This window comes from Ursus americanus, chromosome 4, assembly GCF_024610735.1.
Source record: "Ursus americanus isolate L20-20 chromosome 4, mUrsAme1.1.p, whole genome shotgun sequence".
In the NCBI taxonomy this organism is placed as follows: Eukaryota; Metazoa; Chordata; class Mammalia; order Carnivora; family Ursidae; genus Ursus; species Ursus americanus.
In genome coordinates, this window is record NC_142130.1 from 29,713,117 (window position 1) to 29,728,878 (window position 15,762).

At 44.3% G+C, this 15,762-nt stretch overlaps 2 protein-coding genes across 6 annotated transcripts in view; both read right to left on the minus strand.

Moving 5' to 3' along the window:
• Positions 1 to 255: 255 nt before the first annotated feature.
• Positions 256 to 10,263, minus strand: GP5 (glycoprotein V platelet). The gene is made up of 2 exons (XM_045812629.2): positions 6,731 to 10,263; positions 256 to 5,586 (listed from the first exon to the last, which is right to left on the minus strand). Exon 2 carries the CDS (start codon positions 5,522 to 5,524, stop codon positions 3,794 to 3,796), a length of 1,731 nt encoding a protein of 576 aa, XP_045668585.2. The 5' UTR covers positions 5,525 to 5,586; positions 6,731 to 10,263; the 3' UTR covers positions 256 to 3,793.
• A 68-nt stretch (positions 10,264 to 10,331) lies between these two features.
• The window catches only part of ATP13A3 (ATPase 13A3), an 86,115-nt gene continuing 80,684 nt past the window's right edge, over positions 10,332 to 15,762 (minus strand). For all 5 annotated transcript variants that reach the window (XM_045812756.2, XM_045812754.2, XM_045812755.2 and 2 more), the window contains one exon: positions 10,332 to 13,778. In XM_045812756.2, coding sequence (XP_045668712.1) covers positions 13,581 to 13,778 — 198 coding nt within the window. In that variant the 3' untranslated portion in view covers positions 10,332 to 13,580. The remainder of the gene's footprint in view (positions 13,779 to 15,762) is intronic.

Consider the following 15,762-nt stretch of genomic DNA (forward strand, 5'->3'; position numbering starts at 1 on the left):
GGCTAGGGGACGTTCAGTCTGGGACAAGGGCATGCACATTTGGAAAACATACAGTTGGCTCCCTACATCACATCATATTAAAAAACAAATTCCATGTGGACCAAAGCCCTAAAGTGAAAAACAAATCTTTACAACTTTTCAAAGAAAATATAGACTTCTTTTATGACAAGAGTAGAAGATTTTTTTTTTGGAAGATTTTATTTATTTGAGAGAGAGTGCACATGCAAGTGGGAGGGTGGGAGGAGCAGAGGGAGAGGGAAAGAGAATCTGAAGCAGACTCCACGCTGAGCCTGGAGGCTGACCCGGGGCTCGATCTCATGACTCTGAGACCATGACCTGAGCTGAAATCCAGAGTGAGGCGCTTAACCCACTGAGCCACCCAGCTGCCCCGAGTAGGAAGAATGTCTTAAACAAGATTCTTTTTTAAAGCACAAACCATAAAATTATATTGCTAAATTTGGCTAGATTAGAATTAAAGCCGCTATTCCACACAAGACAGCATTAAATGAAATAAGCCACAAACTGAAACAGGATAGTTCCAAAGCACACAGTTTACAGAGGATGAGTGCCCAGGATATGTACAGAATTCCTACAAATCAATTAAAAAAAAAAGACAAAATGCTCCATTATAAATGGGTCAATGTATATACACAGATAATTTTCAGAAGAAGGAATCTAAACATTTAATTGTAAGTTTCGACATTTAAAAATAAGTTCAGTACACATGTAAACATTTAAAAGTAAGTTCAACTTCACTAGTTTCCAGGGAAATGTAAGATAAAACAAGGAGATGCCATTTCATACCTCTCAGATGGACAAAAATTCAAAATTATACCCTGAGTTGAGGAGGATGTGGAGTAATGAGGAATAAAAAGGAAAAAAAATGGGAATTCACGTCCATCAATGAGACAAGAGATAAGTTGTGGGAAATGCACCCACTAGAAGATTATGCTGTTATTATATTAAAATGAACTAAAGCCAAATGCTTCGCATGGATAGATCTCGAAAACCTGGGAGGGGCGCCTGGCTGGCTCAGTTGGAAGCGCGTGAGGTTCTTGATCTCACGGTTGTGAGTTCGAGTCCCACGTTGGGTATAGAGATTACATAAATAAACTTAAAAAAAAAATGTGAGCCCAGGGAAAATGTTTGAAGAATGCTACATGCAGAGTCTCATCATTTATAGAAAATTTAAAAACTGGCAAAGCATTATTTCAGCTTGTTCAGGGTTGTAGACACGTGTAGTAAGAGTCTGAAAAGCACCACCAGGAATGTGAAACACCACATTTATTAAGTAGCGCCCCTTGAGGGAGGGTGGAGGCAGAAGCACAGGGAAGAGACATAGGCAGGGGCTTTCAACTTTTGTCTTATTTTATTGTGTTAAAAAAAAAATACCTGAAGCAAATAGAGCAGCTTTTTATAAAGCTGGTTGAGGTATCCAGAGCTGTTCATAATTTTCCGAGTGTTTGAAGAGAAGGGCCAGGAGTTCAGGGGAGATGTTTGAGTTGGAGGGGACGCCGCAATGTAGGGCCCATGGAAGCGTGTACTCTGTTCCATGCTTTGCTCTGTCCCTGCACTGAGAAGACTGCCTGGTACAGAGAAGGTACTCCCCAGAGAGCTGCTGAGCACAGGAACAAATGCAAAGGCCCTGAGGCACGTCAGGACGCTGGGTTCTGAAAGGGCTCGTCAAAGTCACAGCCAACTCCTGTTGAGCCCCGTGCCCCAGCGCGGACTTCACTCTTGGGCTTGCTACCTCATTTCATCCTCGCAAGAGTGGTATGCACCATTATTCTTCTCGCTCTCCCGGTGAGGAAACAGGCTTTGAGAGTTGGCAGCTTGCCTGAGAACACAGTGCTTAGGACTAGAGTCCACATTCCATCAAAAAGTCTGGGTTTTGTGCTGTAGGTAAGCCTCAAAATGTGGAGCAGTGGAAATCAGCAAGACAAGGTAAGGCCAAGGAGCCTACAGTGTGGGGGGATATCAACACACACCCTGGAGCAAAGGGGGAGCTCGACCACCCAGCGGTGAGGAGGGTGCTTCGTGCTGGTAGCCTGAGAGGGGACTGCACAGCAGGGAACACTTGAGTCTGCCTGGGCCGTCAGGGAAGGCTTTACCAGTTGAACTTGGCCTGGAAGAAGTACACGTACAAATGCCAGGAACCCAGCTCTTCCTGCTCCGCGTTCGACTGGTGTTGTCCAGAGGACCCCCTGCTCTGGACCGTGAGCACGCAGAGCCCAACCACACAGGGCTGAGACCGAGCACCGGTGCAGACAAGCTGATTGAATGCAATCTCCAATCTGAGAAAGTTTGCTCTCACCTTTACATGCACAGAGAAAAAGCCGACTCAAAGTGCTTGTTTTGCAATCATGACGGTAGGAATAATTGCTTGCTCTTAAATAATGAGAGCTAACATTTATTGAGCATGGACTGTATGCAGGGCACTGGGTGAAGTCAGCACATGATTTATTGCCCTTAACTCTCACAAAAGCTCTGTGAGGACAGGTGCTATGTGTCCCCTTCCAGGGAGGAGGGTCTGGCCCAAAGCTGTACGCAGTTAAAGTGGTGGAGCTGGGATGTGACACCACGGTTGTCCTCTCTCGGGCCCACGTTTAAACCACTGCTTCTCACAAGCACAGACACACAATTAAAGCAACAAGGGCTTTATGGCTCTCAGCTGGGAGATGAAATGAGAACGTGATGCCACCATCGTAAACTAGAAACCAAGCTTATCATTACATTCATGAACACCTGTCACATGTTAGGTGCTCCATAAATGCTTCGAAATGAGGTAGCATTTAGTTGCAGGAAATGGAAACCAACCCAGTGTCACAATGACATAATTCACCGGAGGAGGAAGCAAGGAGAAACTTAGCAGGCACACATGCAGGCAGAGCTGTGGTGGGCAGGGACACCCGGGGACTCTGGGGATCCAACCCCCTATAGGCTTAGACCTCCGGCTGAGCTCCCCTTCCTCCGGGGGAGCTCTGCTCCACCTCCCTCCTCCTGTTCCCTGGCACTCAGCCCTGACCACTGACTCCTGTCACTGGTAGCTGAGCTCCTGGCTGGAGCTCCTGGCTGGAGGGCTTTGTGCTTTGTATCTCAGCCAGGTACTCCCCAGAGAGCTGCTGAGCACAGGAACAAATGCAAAGGCCCTGAGGCAGCCGATCACAGAGCCGGCCTCCTCTGAAGACAGGCGCTGAAGGAAAGAAAGCCAGCCCGCTCTCCCCGTAGCCTGCAGGTCAGAGATACAGAAAGTGAGAAAAAGGACTAAGGAAGGAACGGGAAGAGTTCTGCTTTTCAAAAGTAGATGAAGACAATAATCCATCCTGTCCCCCAGGAAAAGCCACCATCACTGGGATCCCAGAGTTCATTTTATTTGTTCATTTCATAAACATTTCCCAGACCCGCTGTGCAGGAGACAGGCCCTGGCCTGGAGCTGGCTGGCTCATCTGCACCCTTCCTCCCCCAGGAGGAGACCCCTCTCTGCCCCGGGGGGATGTGCAGCCCAAGGATGGCCCAAACACCATCCACGGACCCGTGGGGCACACTGTGTGAGGATACGCAAAAGCCAAGCAGACACACACAATTTAGAAGTGTAAACGTTCCTTCTGAAGAGGGGGAGGGAGGAGGAGGGAGACTGCGAGGTAGGCCTGGGGGGACATAGAGAGGAGACTGGCATGTAGGCCTGGGGGGACATAGAGAGGAGGGGAGGGAGAAGGGAGGGGGAGACAGCCACAGCCTGGCTGGATCCACCCCCCCCCCAGCCCCCTCTGAGGAGACTCTGGCCACGTTTTCATTAATTGCAAGGTTTTCCCATTGACTCAAACAAGAGCGCTCTCTCTCTGATTAATCTTCGAAAGAGCCGGCCGAGTTTGATCATAGCAAACACGATGATCCCCGTTATGACGGCCTGGGTAGCTAAAAGCAGAAAATAAAGCCACCAGAACAGACTGTGGTCTTGGCGTTGGTCCCTGGACACCAGCTGCGTCCGGGCCCAGGGCTCCGAGCCGTCGGGCACCGAGGCCACCGAGGCCGTGGGGCCGGTGTCCGCGGGCAGGGCCGGCCGGGTCGGGGCTGGGGCGGGGCGGGGAGGCGGGCCGCCGGTGCCGGGACACTCCGGGTCCTCGTCCGGCAGGGCCCAGAGCGGCAGGCCGGCGCGCGGTGCGGGGCCGTGGCACCGCGGGGGCTCGGCTCGGCCCACGAGGCCCGGGTGTCGCCGCAGCCACGCCAGGAAGGGCCGCAGGCCGCAGTCGCAGCGCCAGGGATTGTGCCCCAGCAGCACTTCGGCCAGCCGGGGCAGCTCCGCAAACGCGTCGCCCGGCAGGGTCTCCAGCTGGTTGTGCTCGAGCTCGACCCCCTCCAGGCTGCGGAGGTGGCGGAAGAGCGAGCGGGGCAGGGCCCGCAGGCGGTTGTGGCGCAGCGACACGCGGCGCAGCCCGTCGAGGCCGCGCAGCAGGGCGCCGGGGAGCGCGGCCAGGCCGTTGGAGTGCAGCGCGAGCACCTGCAGCGCCGCCAGGCCCCGGAAGGCGTCCTCGGGGAGCGCGCTCAGACGCGGGCTCAGGGTCAGGCCGAATGCCCGCAGGCCGCTCAGGTTGCGCAAGGCGGCGGCGGGCAGGGTGCGCAGCCGGGTGCGGTTCAGCCACAGCTCGCGCAGGCCGGCCAGCTCCCCGAACAGCACCTCGGGCAGCGCTTCCAGCGGGTTCTCGAACAGGGTCAGGAATGTCAGATTGCGCGAATAAAGAAAGAGTGCGGAGGGCAGAAACTCCAGCTGGTTTCTGGAAAGAGTCAAGTAGCTTAGGCTCCGGAGCGGGTCGAAGGCTCCCGGTGCGATGGAACGGATGTGATTTCTGTCCAGCTGCAGCTCCTTCAGGGCGCGCAGGCGACTCAGCAGCCCCGCGTCCAGAGAGACGAGCCTGTTCGAGTGGAGCACGAGCTTCTCAAGCTTAGCCTGGGCCGCGAGCAATCCCTGGGGCAGGTGGGGCAGGTTGTTTCCCGATAAATCCAACAGTTTCAGGTTCCCCAGATTTGTGAAGAGGCGAGCGGGAAGGGAAGTGAGCTGATTTTGGTTCAGAAAGAGCTCCTGCAAGTTCACCAGTTTCTGAAACATGTTTTGGTTGATGTCCTTTAGTTCGTTGCGGTCCAGAAACAACTGTTCCAGGAGCACCATCTTATCCAACAGCGCGCCTGGCAGCTCCGGGATCTGGTTGCGCGACAGCCTCAGGGTTTTGAGTTTTACCAGGTCGTGGAAGGCGCCGGGGGCGATGGCGGAGATGTGGCTGTCGGACAGCATCAGGCGCTGCAGGACCGTCATGCCGCGGAAGCTGTCATTCTGCAAGGCGCCGTGGCCCATTCGGGACAGCAGGACGTGCGTGAGGTTGGCGGGCAGGCCGAGCTCGGCGAGGCGCGCCACGTGGCCCCCGGAGCACTGCGCGGCGTCCCGGAACACACACTTGCAGGCGGGCGGGCAGGGGAAGGGCTGGGCGCGCAGGAGCCCCAGCGCCGCGCACAGCAGGGTGCTCCTCAGCATGTTGGCTACGGCCACCGCGGGAGCTCGGCGACACGCAGGCGCGAGCGCTGGATCTCGTAACCCTGCAAAGGCAGGAGCCCCTCGCCAGGATTAGCACTGACTTCGAATATTCTCCAGATAGACTAAGTATCCCTCTTTTCCCGGGAGTGCAGTTTTTCCTGGGGGGTGAAAAGACATTCGTTCTGCGCTGAGAGGTCTCATTCTTTTGTTCTACCGACTTTCTACTCTCAGTTTAAAGCACTGAAATTAAAGCGTTTTCAAGCTATAGGTGGAAGCCAGGGCTTTAAAATCTTTACATAGAACTAATGAAAATGATCATTCTCATGAAGCTCACAGACATCACTGAGCAGTGCCCGCCCTGAAGAGAGAGCCCTGTTCTTTCTGCCTTTACCCAGCGGTGGCTGTAACCAACAGTCATGCCGGGAACAGCAAAGGCTGGAAAAACAGCAGCAACCACCACCTGATTCCTTTCCCCTCAGTCAGGCTATATGCCCAGTACTTATTCTACAAAAACAGTAACACCCTCAAATAGCCAACACCCTGTTAGCCGCAGTGAGAAAAACAGGGAATACCTATCACTTTATGCCATTCATGGTTCTCAGCATTTTATTGACATTAATTCATTCAATTCTTACAATAACCCTAGGAGGTAGATCCTATTCTTACCCCAGGTTAAAGGATGATGAAACTAAGGCACAGAAAGGGTAAGTAACTTAACCACGGTCACAGAGCTAGAATTTGAGGACAGTATTTCTGATTGTGTCATAAAGAAGGAGCTATCATTTCTTAAAATGCTTAACAGAAAATACGAACTCGTGGCATTGAATTACATGAAATATACACAGTAATACTCATCTGCCAAAACAAGGTTTCCCAAGTGTAATTTTATACAGATCATTTCTTGTACAAAATTTTATAATTTATGCACATACGGACTAACCAAGCCCTCAGTTACCCATAGTAATTTTTTTTTAAGATTTTATTTATTTATTTGACGGAGAGAGAGAGAGCCAGCCAGCAAGAGAGGGAACACAAGCAGGGGGAATGGGGGAGTGGGAGAGGAAGAAGCAGGCTTCCAGCAGAGGAGCCTGATGTGGGGCTCGATCCCAAAACACCAGGATCACGCCCTGAGCGGAGGGCAGACGCTTAACGACTGAGCCACCCAGGCACCCCACCCATAGTAATTTTTAAAGTATTTGGCCTTACCTGAAATGGTGCTGTACCCGAAAGCAACTGAAGGGCTCAGGGCTTTGCCTGTGATTCAGCACTTTCCAAAGGAAGAGGGAAGTGTCCTTGCATCCTGAGGATAAAGACTTTACCAGAATAAAAGTCATGGAAAGGACCCTATCTCAGAGGGCATATTCTGGTTTTTAATGACAGAAAGCTTCAAGCTGAAAGAGACCATATGTAACTTGAATCCTACTGTCAAGGCTGAATGCTAAGAGCAGGAGGGAGAGAAGTGTCTCCACCAAATGGCACATTAGGACTGTGATGCTGGCTGGGAGAGCTCAGTGACCCAGTTGGGTCATTGTGGCAGCCGTACCCCTGGCTGGACCACACTTCCTTTGAGTCTTACTTTTCCCACCACATTGCCCCAATCCTCTCCAGTTCTCCTCTCCCCCTTTGTGGAATAATAAGGCTAAAAACATTCTCGAATATGTTCGAAAATGGCATCACAGGGTTCAAGGGTGTTCCTATGTTCAATGTAACTTAGGAATGTCCAGCTGCTTTCCAAAGTACTTGTACCAATATGATGCCACCTACAGTGTAGGACAGTTTCTGTGCTTCACAGCTCTGCCCATACTTGGAACTGATTTTTTAAATTTAATTTTGGGGGCACCTGTGTAGCACAGGCGTTAAGCGTCTGCCTTCGGCTCAGGGCGTGATCCCAGCGTTCTGGGATCGAGCCCCACATCAGGCTCCTCTGCTGGAAGCCTGCTTCTTCCTCTCCCACTCCCACTGCTTGTGTTCCCTCTCTCGATGGCTGTCTCTGTCAAATAAATAAAATCTTTAAAAAAATAAATAAAATTTAATTTTGGCCATTCGTATGAAGTCATGGTCTCAGTGTGGTTTTTCATTTCTCATGACCTTGAGCATCTTTTCTTATTTTAATGCCCACTTGTGCTTCATCTTCTCATAAATGTTGGGCTCTTTTGCCCATTCTCCTATATGCAAAATATGTATGTCTTTTAAAAAACTGAACTGTAGGGGCGCCTGGGTGCCTCAGTCGTTAAGCATCTGCCTTTGGCTCAGGCCGTGTTCCTGGAGTCCTGGGATGGAGCCCCACATCTGGCTCCTCCGCTGGGAGCCTGCTTCTTCCTCTCCCACTCCCCCTGCTTGTGTTCCCTCTCTCGCTGGCTGTCTCTCTGTCAAATAAAGAAATAAAATATCTTAAAAAATAATAAAAATTAAAAAATTAAAAAACTGAACGATAGGCATTCTTTATATATTCTGGATGCTAATCCTTTGTCAGTTATAGGTGTCAGATAGCTTCAACTGGTTTGTGGTTTGCTTTTTCATCTTCTTCATGATATCTTTTGATGGACATTATGTCTTTATATACGCAAAATTATCAATCTTCGACGATTTGTGTTTTTTGTATTGAAATAGATCCTCCTCTCCTCCCAAGTAAAAAGTTCTCCTATAATGCCTTGCTGAGTTTTACAGTTTTGTCCTTTTTTAGGTCCTTAATCCATACTGAACTGATTTTTGTGTATGATGTGTGAGTGGAGTCCAGTTTTATTTTTTTCAGATAAGCAGCTGTCCTAGCCCTATTTATATATAATCAAATCCCTTCTCCCTTCAGAGGTACAATGTCAGCAGCCATGAGCCAACACCTCATGAATGTGTGGGTCTGTTTCTGGGCTATTTGATAACCCCGCACTAGCACCATACTAAAATAACCTTTTAATGTTTGAAGCCTGAAAATACGCAGCATTGTAAGAAGTGTGAGGAAACAGACATTCTCATACTACAATGGTGGGACTATACACTGGAGCAAACTTTTGGGGGAAAATTGAGAAACATCAGCCAAATTAAAAATATACATATCCTTTATCCAGCAATTCCACTGCTGAAAATTCATCCAATGTCTAAGCTCAGTAATGTTTGTGCACAAAATGGGGCTCCTGGGGATTCAGTACAGCATGAAACTCTTGATCTCAGGGTCGGGGTTCAAGCCCCATGTTAGGTGTGGAGCCTACTTAAACATAATTGTGCACAGGGGCGCCTGGATGGCTCAGTTGTTAAGCGTCTGCCTTCGGCTCAGGGCGTGATCCCAGGGTCCTGGGATCAAGCCCCGCATCGGGCTTCCTGCTCTGCTAGGAGCCTGCTTCTTCCTCTCCCACCCCCCTGCTTGTGTTCCCTCTCTTGCTGGCTGGCTGTCAAATACATAAATAAAATCTTTAAAAAAAAAATAATTGTGCACAAAAACACTGCAGGGTTGTATGTAGTAGGAGAAAAAAAAAGAAAACCCAAATGCCATCAACAGGGAAGAAGTCTTCTAAATGTTGACACATCTATGCAATGGGATGCCTTGTGCACTTTTGAGAGAATGAATGAGCTGCATGTGCTGAGGTCTTTCTCCGATCGATACACAGAACGATTAAACAAGCGCAGCACAGCCTGCATACGTGATGGGATTCTATCTGTGTGGATTTTAGATCCGAGGAAGACGTCATGTCAGATTCTCATAAGCTGCTGCGGCCGATTTCCCCGGGAAGCGCTCCGATCAGAATGACCTCCAAGTTTTATTCTTTGAAAAGAGCAGAACATTCTGAATGCCCAGAAGGGTATGGAAACCGCAGTCAGGAGAGGAACATTGTTGAGTCCTTTCGCTGAAAAACTGGATGAGGTACCGAGAAGTATTTTGAACAATGAAGTCGATGGCTCCCGTGTTTTCATGTCCTTCGAATTTCGGATTCACGCAGGTTAGAAATCTGCTATGCTGAGGGGCAAGTTCCGCCTCTGAGGTTTGGCCTTTCCAAAGCAGAGCCGTCTGCCTGGACGAGACATGCTTTTCTCCGCAGTGAGGGGAGACTCCGAGGCCAGGGCACTGGAGGGATCTCTGTGCACTTCCAGAGCAAGCACAACTCCAACTCTGAACAGTGACGGTCTCATCCAAACTCCTCCAACTCCAACCTTCCCTGCAATATATACTCGATACACAGCACCTGGCAGACACACGGGCAAGAGGGAGACGTGCAGAACTGTGCCCCCGCCCCTTCTGCTACACAAACCACAGCGAATGCGGAGAACTCGGGACTCTAAATCTTCACACCACCCAATCCATCCCACGGCAGCCAGCCACATAGGCCACGGGAGAGGAGCCACGCCTCCTGGAGGACCTGTGATACCCAGAAAGACCTCCCATCCCAGCACAAAGGCCAACACAAATCCACCTTCTCAGGGGTTTCCAGCACCCATGGCTGGTTCCACAGCTTCTCTCCTTCGGAGAGCTCCTTCTGCACCCACGGCTGCCACTTCACTTCAAACTTACAACGTGTTATATGGCATTAGCTCTGCGTTTGATCTTCCCATCTGTTAACAGAGTATAAGCCTCTAGTCTCAACATTTCACGATTTTCCACTTAACATTTGGTTCTACATTGTAGCTAGTGAACGGGTTTCCACGGGATGGTCACACACATGATGTGATATATATGTGGGATGTGGTATTCATTCCCTTCAAAAATGCATAGTTGAAAAAAGGAAGTGGGAAAGTGTGAAGTAAGAAAATAAATCCAGAGAGAGCAGTATTTGTATGGCTAAAAGGCAAACGAATGTATAACGACACAGGAAAAAAAATGTTATTTCATTCATTTAAATTTTTATTTTGAATAGCTTCAATCCAAAAGATTTCATAAGGTTATTTACAGTGCTGAATGTACAATTACGAATGTATGCCTTTTCGACATCAGGGTACCATTCTTGAGCAGCAATACAATTTAAAAAATATAAAGATGCAGTATCATTTCTGATATAAAGTTACTTAAAAAAAATCCAAAGTCTTAGGGAATTCACAAATCATAACAGGAAGTAACTATCTTATTAATTTAATGTGCACATAATTACCAAATTTTATTACATTAAAAATATGTGTAAATGCCCACAGACTGTACAAAAATTAACATCCCACATTTTGTCAAAAGTTCCCAACCACCTCCCACCATAAATATACAAAAACCTATTTTCAGATATGTCAAAAATCGCATGCGTGAGATCTTAGAATGTTTTCTAAAGCTTGAATTTTGCTCTTCTCTGGATATTGTATCTATAGCCATTTGGGGAACAGAATACATAAACACTGATATGTTATTTAGCATGCCTCTGAAACTGTGCAGTATCTTCACAAACATGGGAGACAAAATAAATACAGTGGAGACTGCAACAGTTCTGTTCAAATGCAAGTGCAATTTGGAAAGCTCTCGAATGTAAGAATTATAAAACTAATATAAAAAGTATTTCTTTTGTTGTTGGCTTAGCCACTTTTATTCAAGCATTATTTGCAGCATTGCTTTACAGCAGTTGGTGCTAGAAGATACAAAACATATAGTTACCACTATTTATATTTGGGGGGGGGGGGAAACTTTAAACAACCCTGAGGGAGACACACATTAAAAATCTTGTTATTTATTTAAAAAGTTAAAAAGTTACATATCATTATTTAACAATTACTTTCCTGGACATTTCTGTCCTTTAAGTATGTGCATAAATAAAATTTAAATCGGCAATATTTATTAATCTTTAATACATCAAAATAAGATATGTACAGATTTTTAAATTTAGGTCTGTATACACTCAAATAATTTAATGTGAAGTTCAGAATCAAAATTACTACGTAACGGTGACGTACAGAGAGAGAACTCAGTCTATCTATGGCACTGAGTAGGACCCACACCTGGATTCACAGACATTCTTCAAATAACATTCTGGAAACCATCAACTGCAACTTGAACAACCCACCTTGTCTATGTTCAAATCCACCTTCCTACAAATGCTCTTCCACCTACCTAAAAACCTCATTCCTTTGAAAGTAATATGGACAAATGAGATATAAAACCCTTATAAAATCTAATGTTAAAAAAAAGGGTGTAAAAAACATAGCTCTTTATGATCATGCTCTTAAAGATGTTAAATACAAACCAGTAACTGGATTTTTAAGCTGCTACTTAGCGATTACTTTAATTATATGCCTCAGTATTTAAATCAAAGAATAAAATTTACAATTCTGGGAAATCACTTAAGAATAATGCTTGTACATATTGAAAATGAATGTGAAAATTAGAAAATGATCAAGAGAGTAAGTAACTATAGAAAACAGTGCTAATTCACAGCTCAAGAGGTCTAAGATGCATAGCTTCATAGAATCATTCATGGAACAATTGTTCTTATCTAATGTGTATTAATATCATATTATACTTTTTGATGGAAAACTTTGATTATATTGTTGTAAGAATCATCAGTGGCAATAGCAGTAACAGTGATCCTGAGTGTAACTTACATTTTCCTATAGTTACCTAACATCATTCAGGTCTCTGCAGCATCAAAAAAGAGAACCGTGTGGTGCTATAGTTCTGGCTAACATCTGATAAACTGGTAAATATCCAGCAGCAAGATAATGATCAGCTGGAAGTGGAAAGCACAAGCCTGCTACCAGTTAAGGAAGAACACAGGATAACATCACATAGTTTTAGGAGTTTAGTGTCCATTTTAGAGCAATATCAGTTTCCTCGCTTGTCGTAACTGTGGCTTTGCCAAACTGCTGGATCTTACCTAGAAACGCATTTTTAAAGTTACTTTAATTTTGTTTAAAATTTAAACATAACCAGACAAAAGAGAAAGGTGAAAAACACTTTTCGCATTTCTTTTGGCCCAATCAATGTCTATTCTTTATTTCAATTTTTCTTCCTCCCAGAAATTTTTACAACCAAATAATGCTTCCCTGTAAGCATCCAATCTTAAATAGGTAAGCTCTGACCTCTGGCGCCACCTAATGGCATAAAACAAACTCACCAAGTTCATACTGCTTTGAAAAAATAGCACTCAAAACCACTCACTCATTTTTAAGCCTCATTATTGATAGGAGAGACATGTATCAACACTTAAACATTTCAGGAGGTTAAAGTCTAACTCAAAAACCTACAACAAAACAAAACAAAACCCAATGCACTATTATCCTATGTCGTTAATTGAAAACGAAGAAAATAAAAATATTTAAAATGATATAAAACCTGAGAGGAAAAAAAAGGTATGAAGAGATATATTAGACAGATCTACATCTACTGCCAAAAAAAATAATCTTCTTTTCCTAGTGAAAATGGTTCTACAACATTTAACTGAAGTTAACTGTACTACTGACAGCAGACATACCACAAGATCCATTTAATAGCTTTGAGGAAGGCAGTTGGAGCACCTTGCTGATTAGAAAAATAAAACCCAGGCAGTTTGTACAGAAAATATAAAACCATAAATGGAAATTACCTGAGTTGTTCTATAAGCAACACCATAAAACTCCTAGGCTATCAAAGGGAACTGGCGTATGTATATATGGAATTCTTTGGAAGAAATTTTGGAATCAAATGAAAACAGGCTTTCTACCAATTTTCACTGGAGACTCATTAACACCCCTTTTATTTGCCAATCACAAATTTTGGGCTGGTATATAAATGAGGACTTTTTCTAATAAGGGGGTTGTGAAAATAAATTTAAATGGATAAACCAAGTCTCAGAAGCTAATGTCTAAAAACCTATCAAATATCAACTTTCTTCTGTACCCTCTATAAAGAGTATCACTGAAGGTAACAAGAAAATTCTGGAAATATATGTAATATGTAGTTACTGAATGAAGATACAGGACTTTACAGACTGATTATTAATTTGATGGGCCAATCTTTCTGTTTTGCTTCGTTTATTAAAAAAAGAAAAAAAAAGCTCTCATATCAGCTACTGTATTAGAAGGGATATAAATTGAAATGGTGCCATTCCGACACACAGGATCAGAATGTCCTAAAATTACATTCTCCTGCTACTAGCATACCACCGAGAGTGATGCATTGCTATGTTATGGTGATGATTTGACATGATCCGTTCTCCTTAACTAAAGCTTTAGCTTCTGTTGTTGTTTGAGGTTTTGGTGGCCATTCTGGATCAACCAAGAGCTCCTGAGCCAGATACATGTACTTTGCCTTTGGTATCTTCTTTCTACAGCCCAGGGCCCAGGACAAGCAGCATTTTCCCCACCGATCCACTGACTCCTAAGAAAATAAGGGGGGAAAAAACACTAGTAGATTAAGGTCTGCTTGTTTTTAACAAAGTCTTTTTAAAAGCATAATACATCAACACACAAAAATAAGAGGAAATGACTTCTGAGTACAACAAATAAGTGGAAAAAAAAATCCAAGTAAAAAGAAGTCAGCTTTCAATTATTTAGGAACATATTTTTTAAGATTAGATTTTTTAAATCATCAATGCAATTTCATTTTATTTAGTTTTATGTACCTATCCTCTTCTGTACAGGTACATTTTTAAAATAACCTGCAGATCTGGATTCTATGATTCTGTAACACAAAATATCAAATGTGTTAAGAATAACTTTAAACTATTCAGAAAGAAAACACTTTTAATATTTAATACAGAAAACCTCATATTCTATCCCAGATTATACCAGTGCTCCTAGCAATTCAGCCAGCTGATCATTTTTGGAAGAGTGTAAAAATATTATTATTAGTATTAATGTCATCTTTCAAAAAATGAAGCATGATGAAAATATTGTTATGTCAAAATTAGAACTTAGATTATGTTTACTGTCAATCACTTCTTTTTGCACATTTTCATTAATATAAAAAATTTTTCATTTTATAATTATGGTTTCCCTGGTGCTCCACTACTGGAAAGACGTACACAGAAAGGTATAAATCAAGTACTATTTCTAGTATTATTTCACTATAAAAAGCTCTGCTGGCATTAAAATCCTTCTGCATCCCATCTTAATGTTTTTAATGAATGTGATCTTAGATAAATAATCTTTGAAGAACAAGGCAGTCCCTAGTTATTATACAAAAATGTAAATTCAAAATAGGCCCCCCCAGAATTTAACTGAAATTTGAGATAAGTAACACTGAAATAAGATAAAACTAAAATGACTATACTGAGACCTTAGTTACATTCACCTCTGAAGAACAGTCAATTTCTAATTATGCTGGCTGTTGCTCCTTCAAAGCAAAATTTTCATCCCAGGTTGTTCGGTTGTGCTGCCAACATGTAACTCCAGCTGCAACTAGGTTTAATCTCAACTGAAGTAACCTCACAAAATGAAACATAATAAAACGGAGACAGGCATTCTAATGTTGATACCCAAAATGGTATCATCATCAAGGAAAACAAATTTGCTATAACATGTTTTGAAACATGTTTCTAAATTGGCCAGTGGAGAACAGCAAAAATATTTTAAAATAAAAACTCTTTAAAACATTTAAAGGTTTTCTAGTTTATTCTATCAATAAAACACAATAAGCTGCACTGGTACCAGGAATTCACAGGCAAAAATAAGCTGTCTGAGGATGGGGAGGGGGGAGCGAGGGAGGGCACTAGAGATCATTTATCTAGTAGCCTCTTACTGTCACAGCTAAATAGAATTATCATCACCTTAAAAGAAGTCTACAAGAAAATATCTGGCATTAGGATACAAAAGAGACTAGATAATAGGATTCTTCAGATGATCCAAATAACAAACACAACTGACCCTTGAACAATACGGGTTTGAATTGTGCAAGTCCAATTATACGGATTTTTTTTTATAAATACAGTACAGTACTGAAAATGTATTTTCTCTTCCTTATGATTTTTTAAAAAAGATTTTATTTATTTATTTGACAGAGAGAGCACAAGCAGGTGGAGCAGCAGGCAGAGGGAGAAGGGGAGGGAGAAGCAGGCTCCCCTCTGAGCAAGGAGCCCAACAACAGGGCTGGATCATGGGATCATGACCTGAGCAGAAGGCAGATGCTTAACTGACTGAGTCACCCAGGCGCCCCTCCTTATGGTTTTCTTAGTAACATTTTCTTTTCTCTAGCTTGCTTTATTGTAAGAATATAGTATATAATACACACAACACACAGAATATGTGTTAACTGACTACTTACAGTATCAGTAAGGCCAACAGCAGGCTATTCGTTTTTTGTTTTTTTTAAAGATTTATTTACCTGAGAGAGAGAGGGAGAGAGAGAATGCAAACAAGCAGGG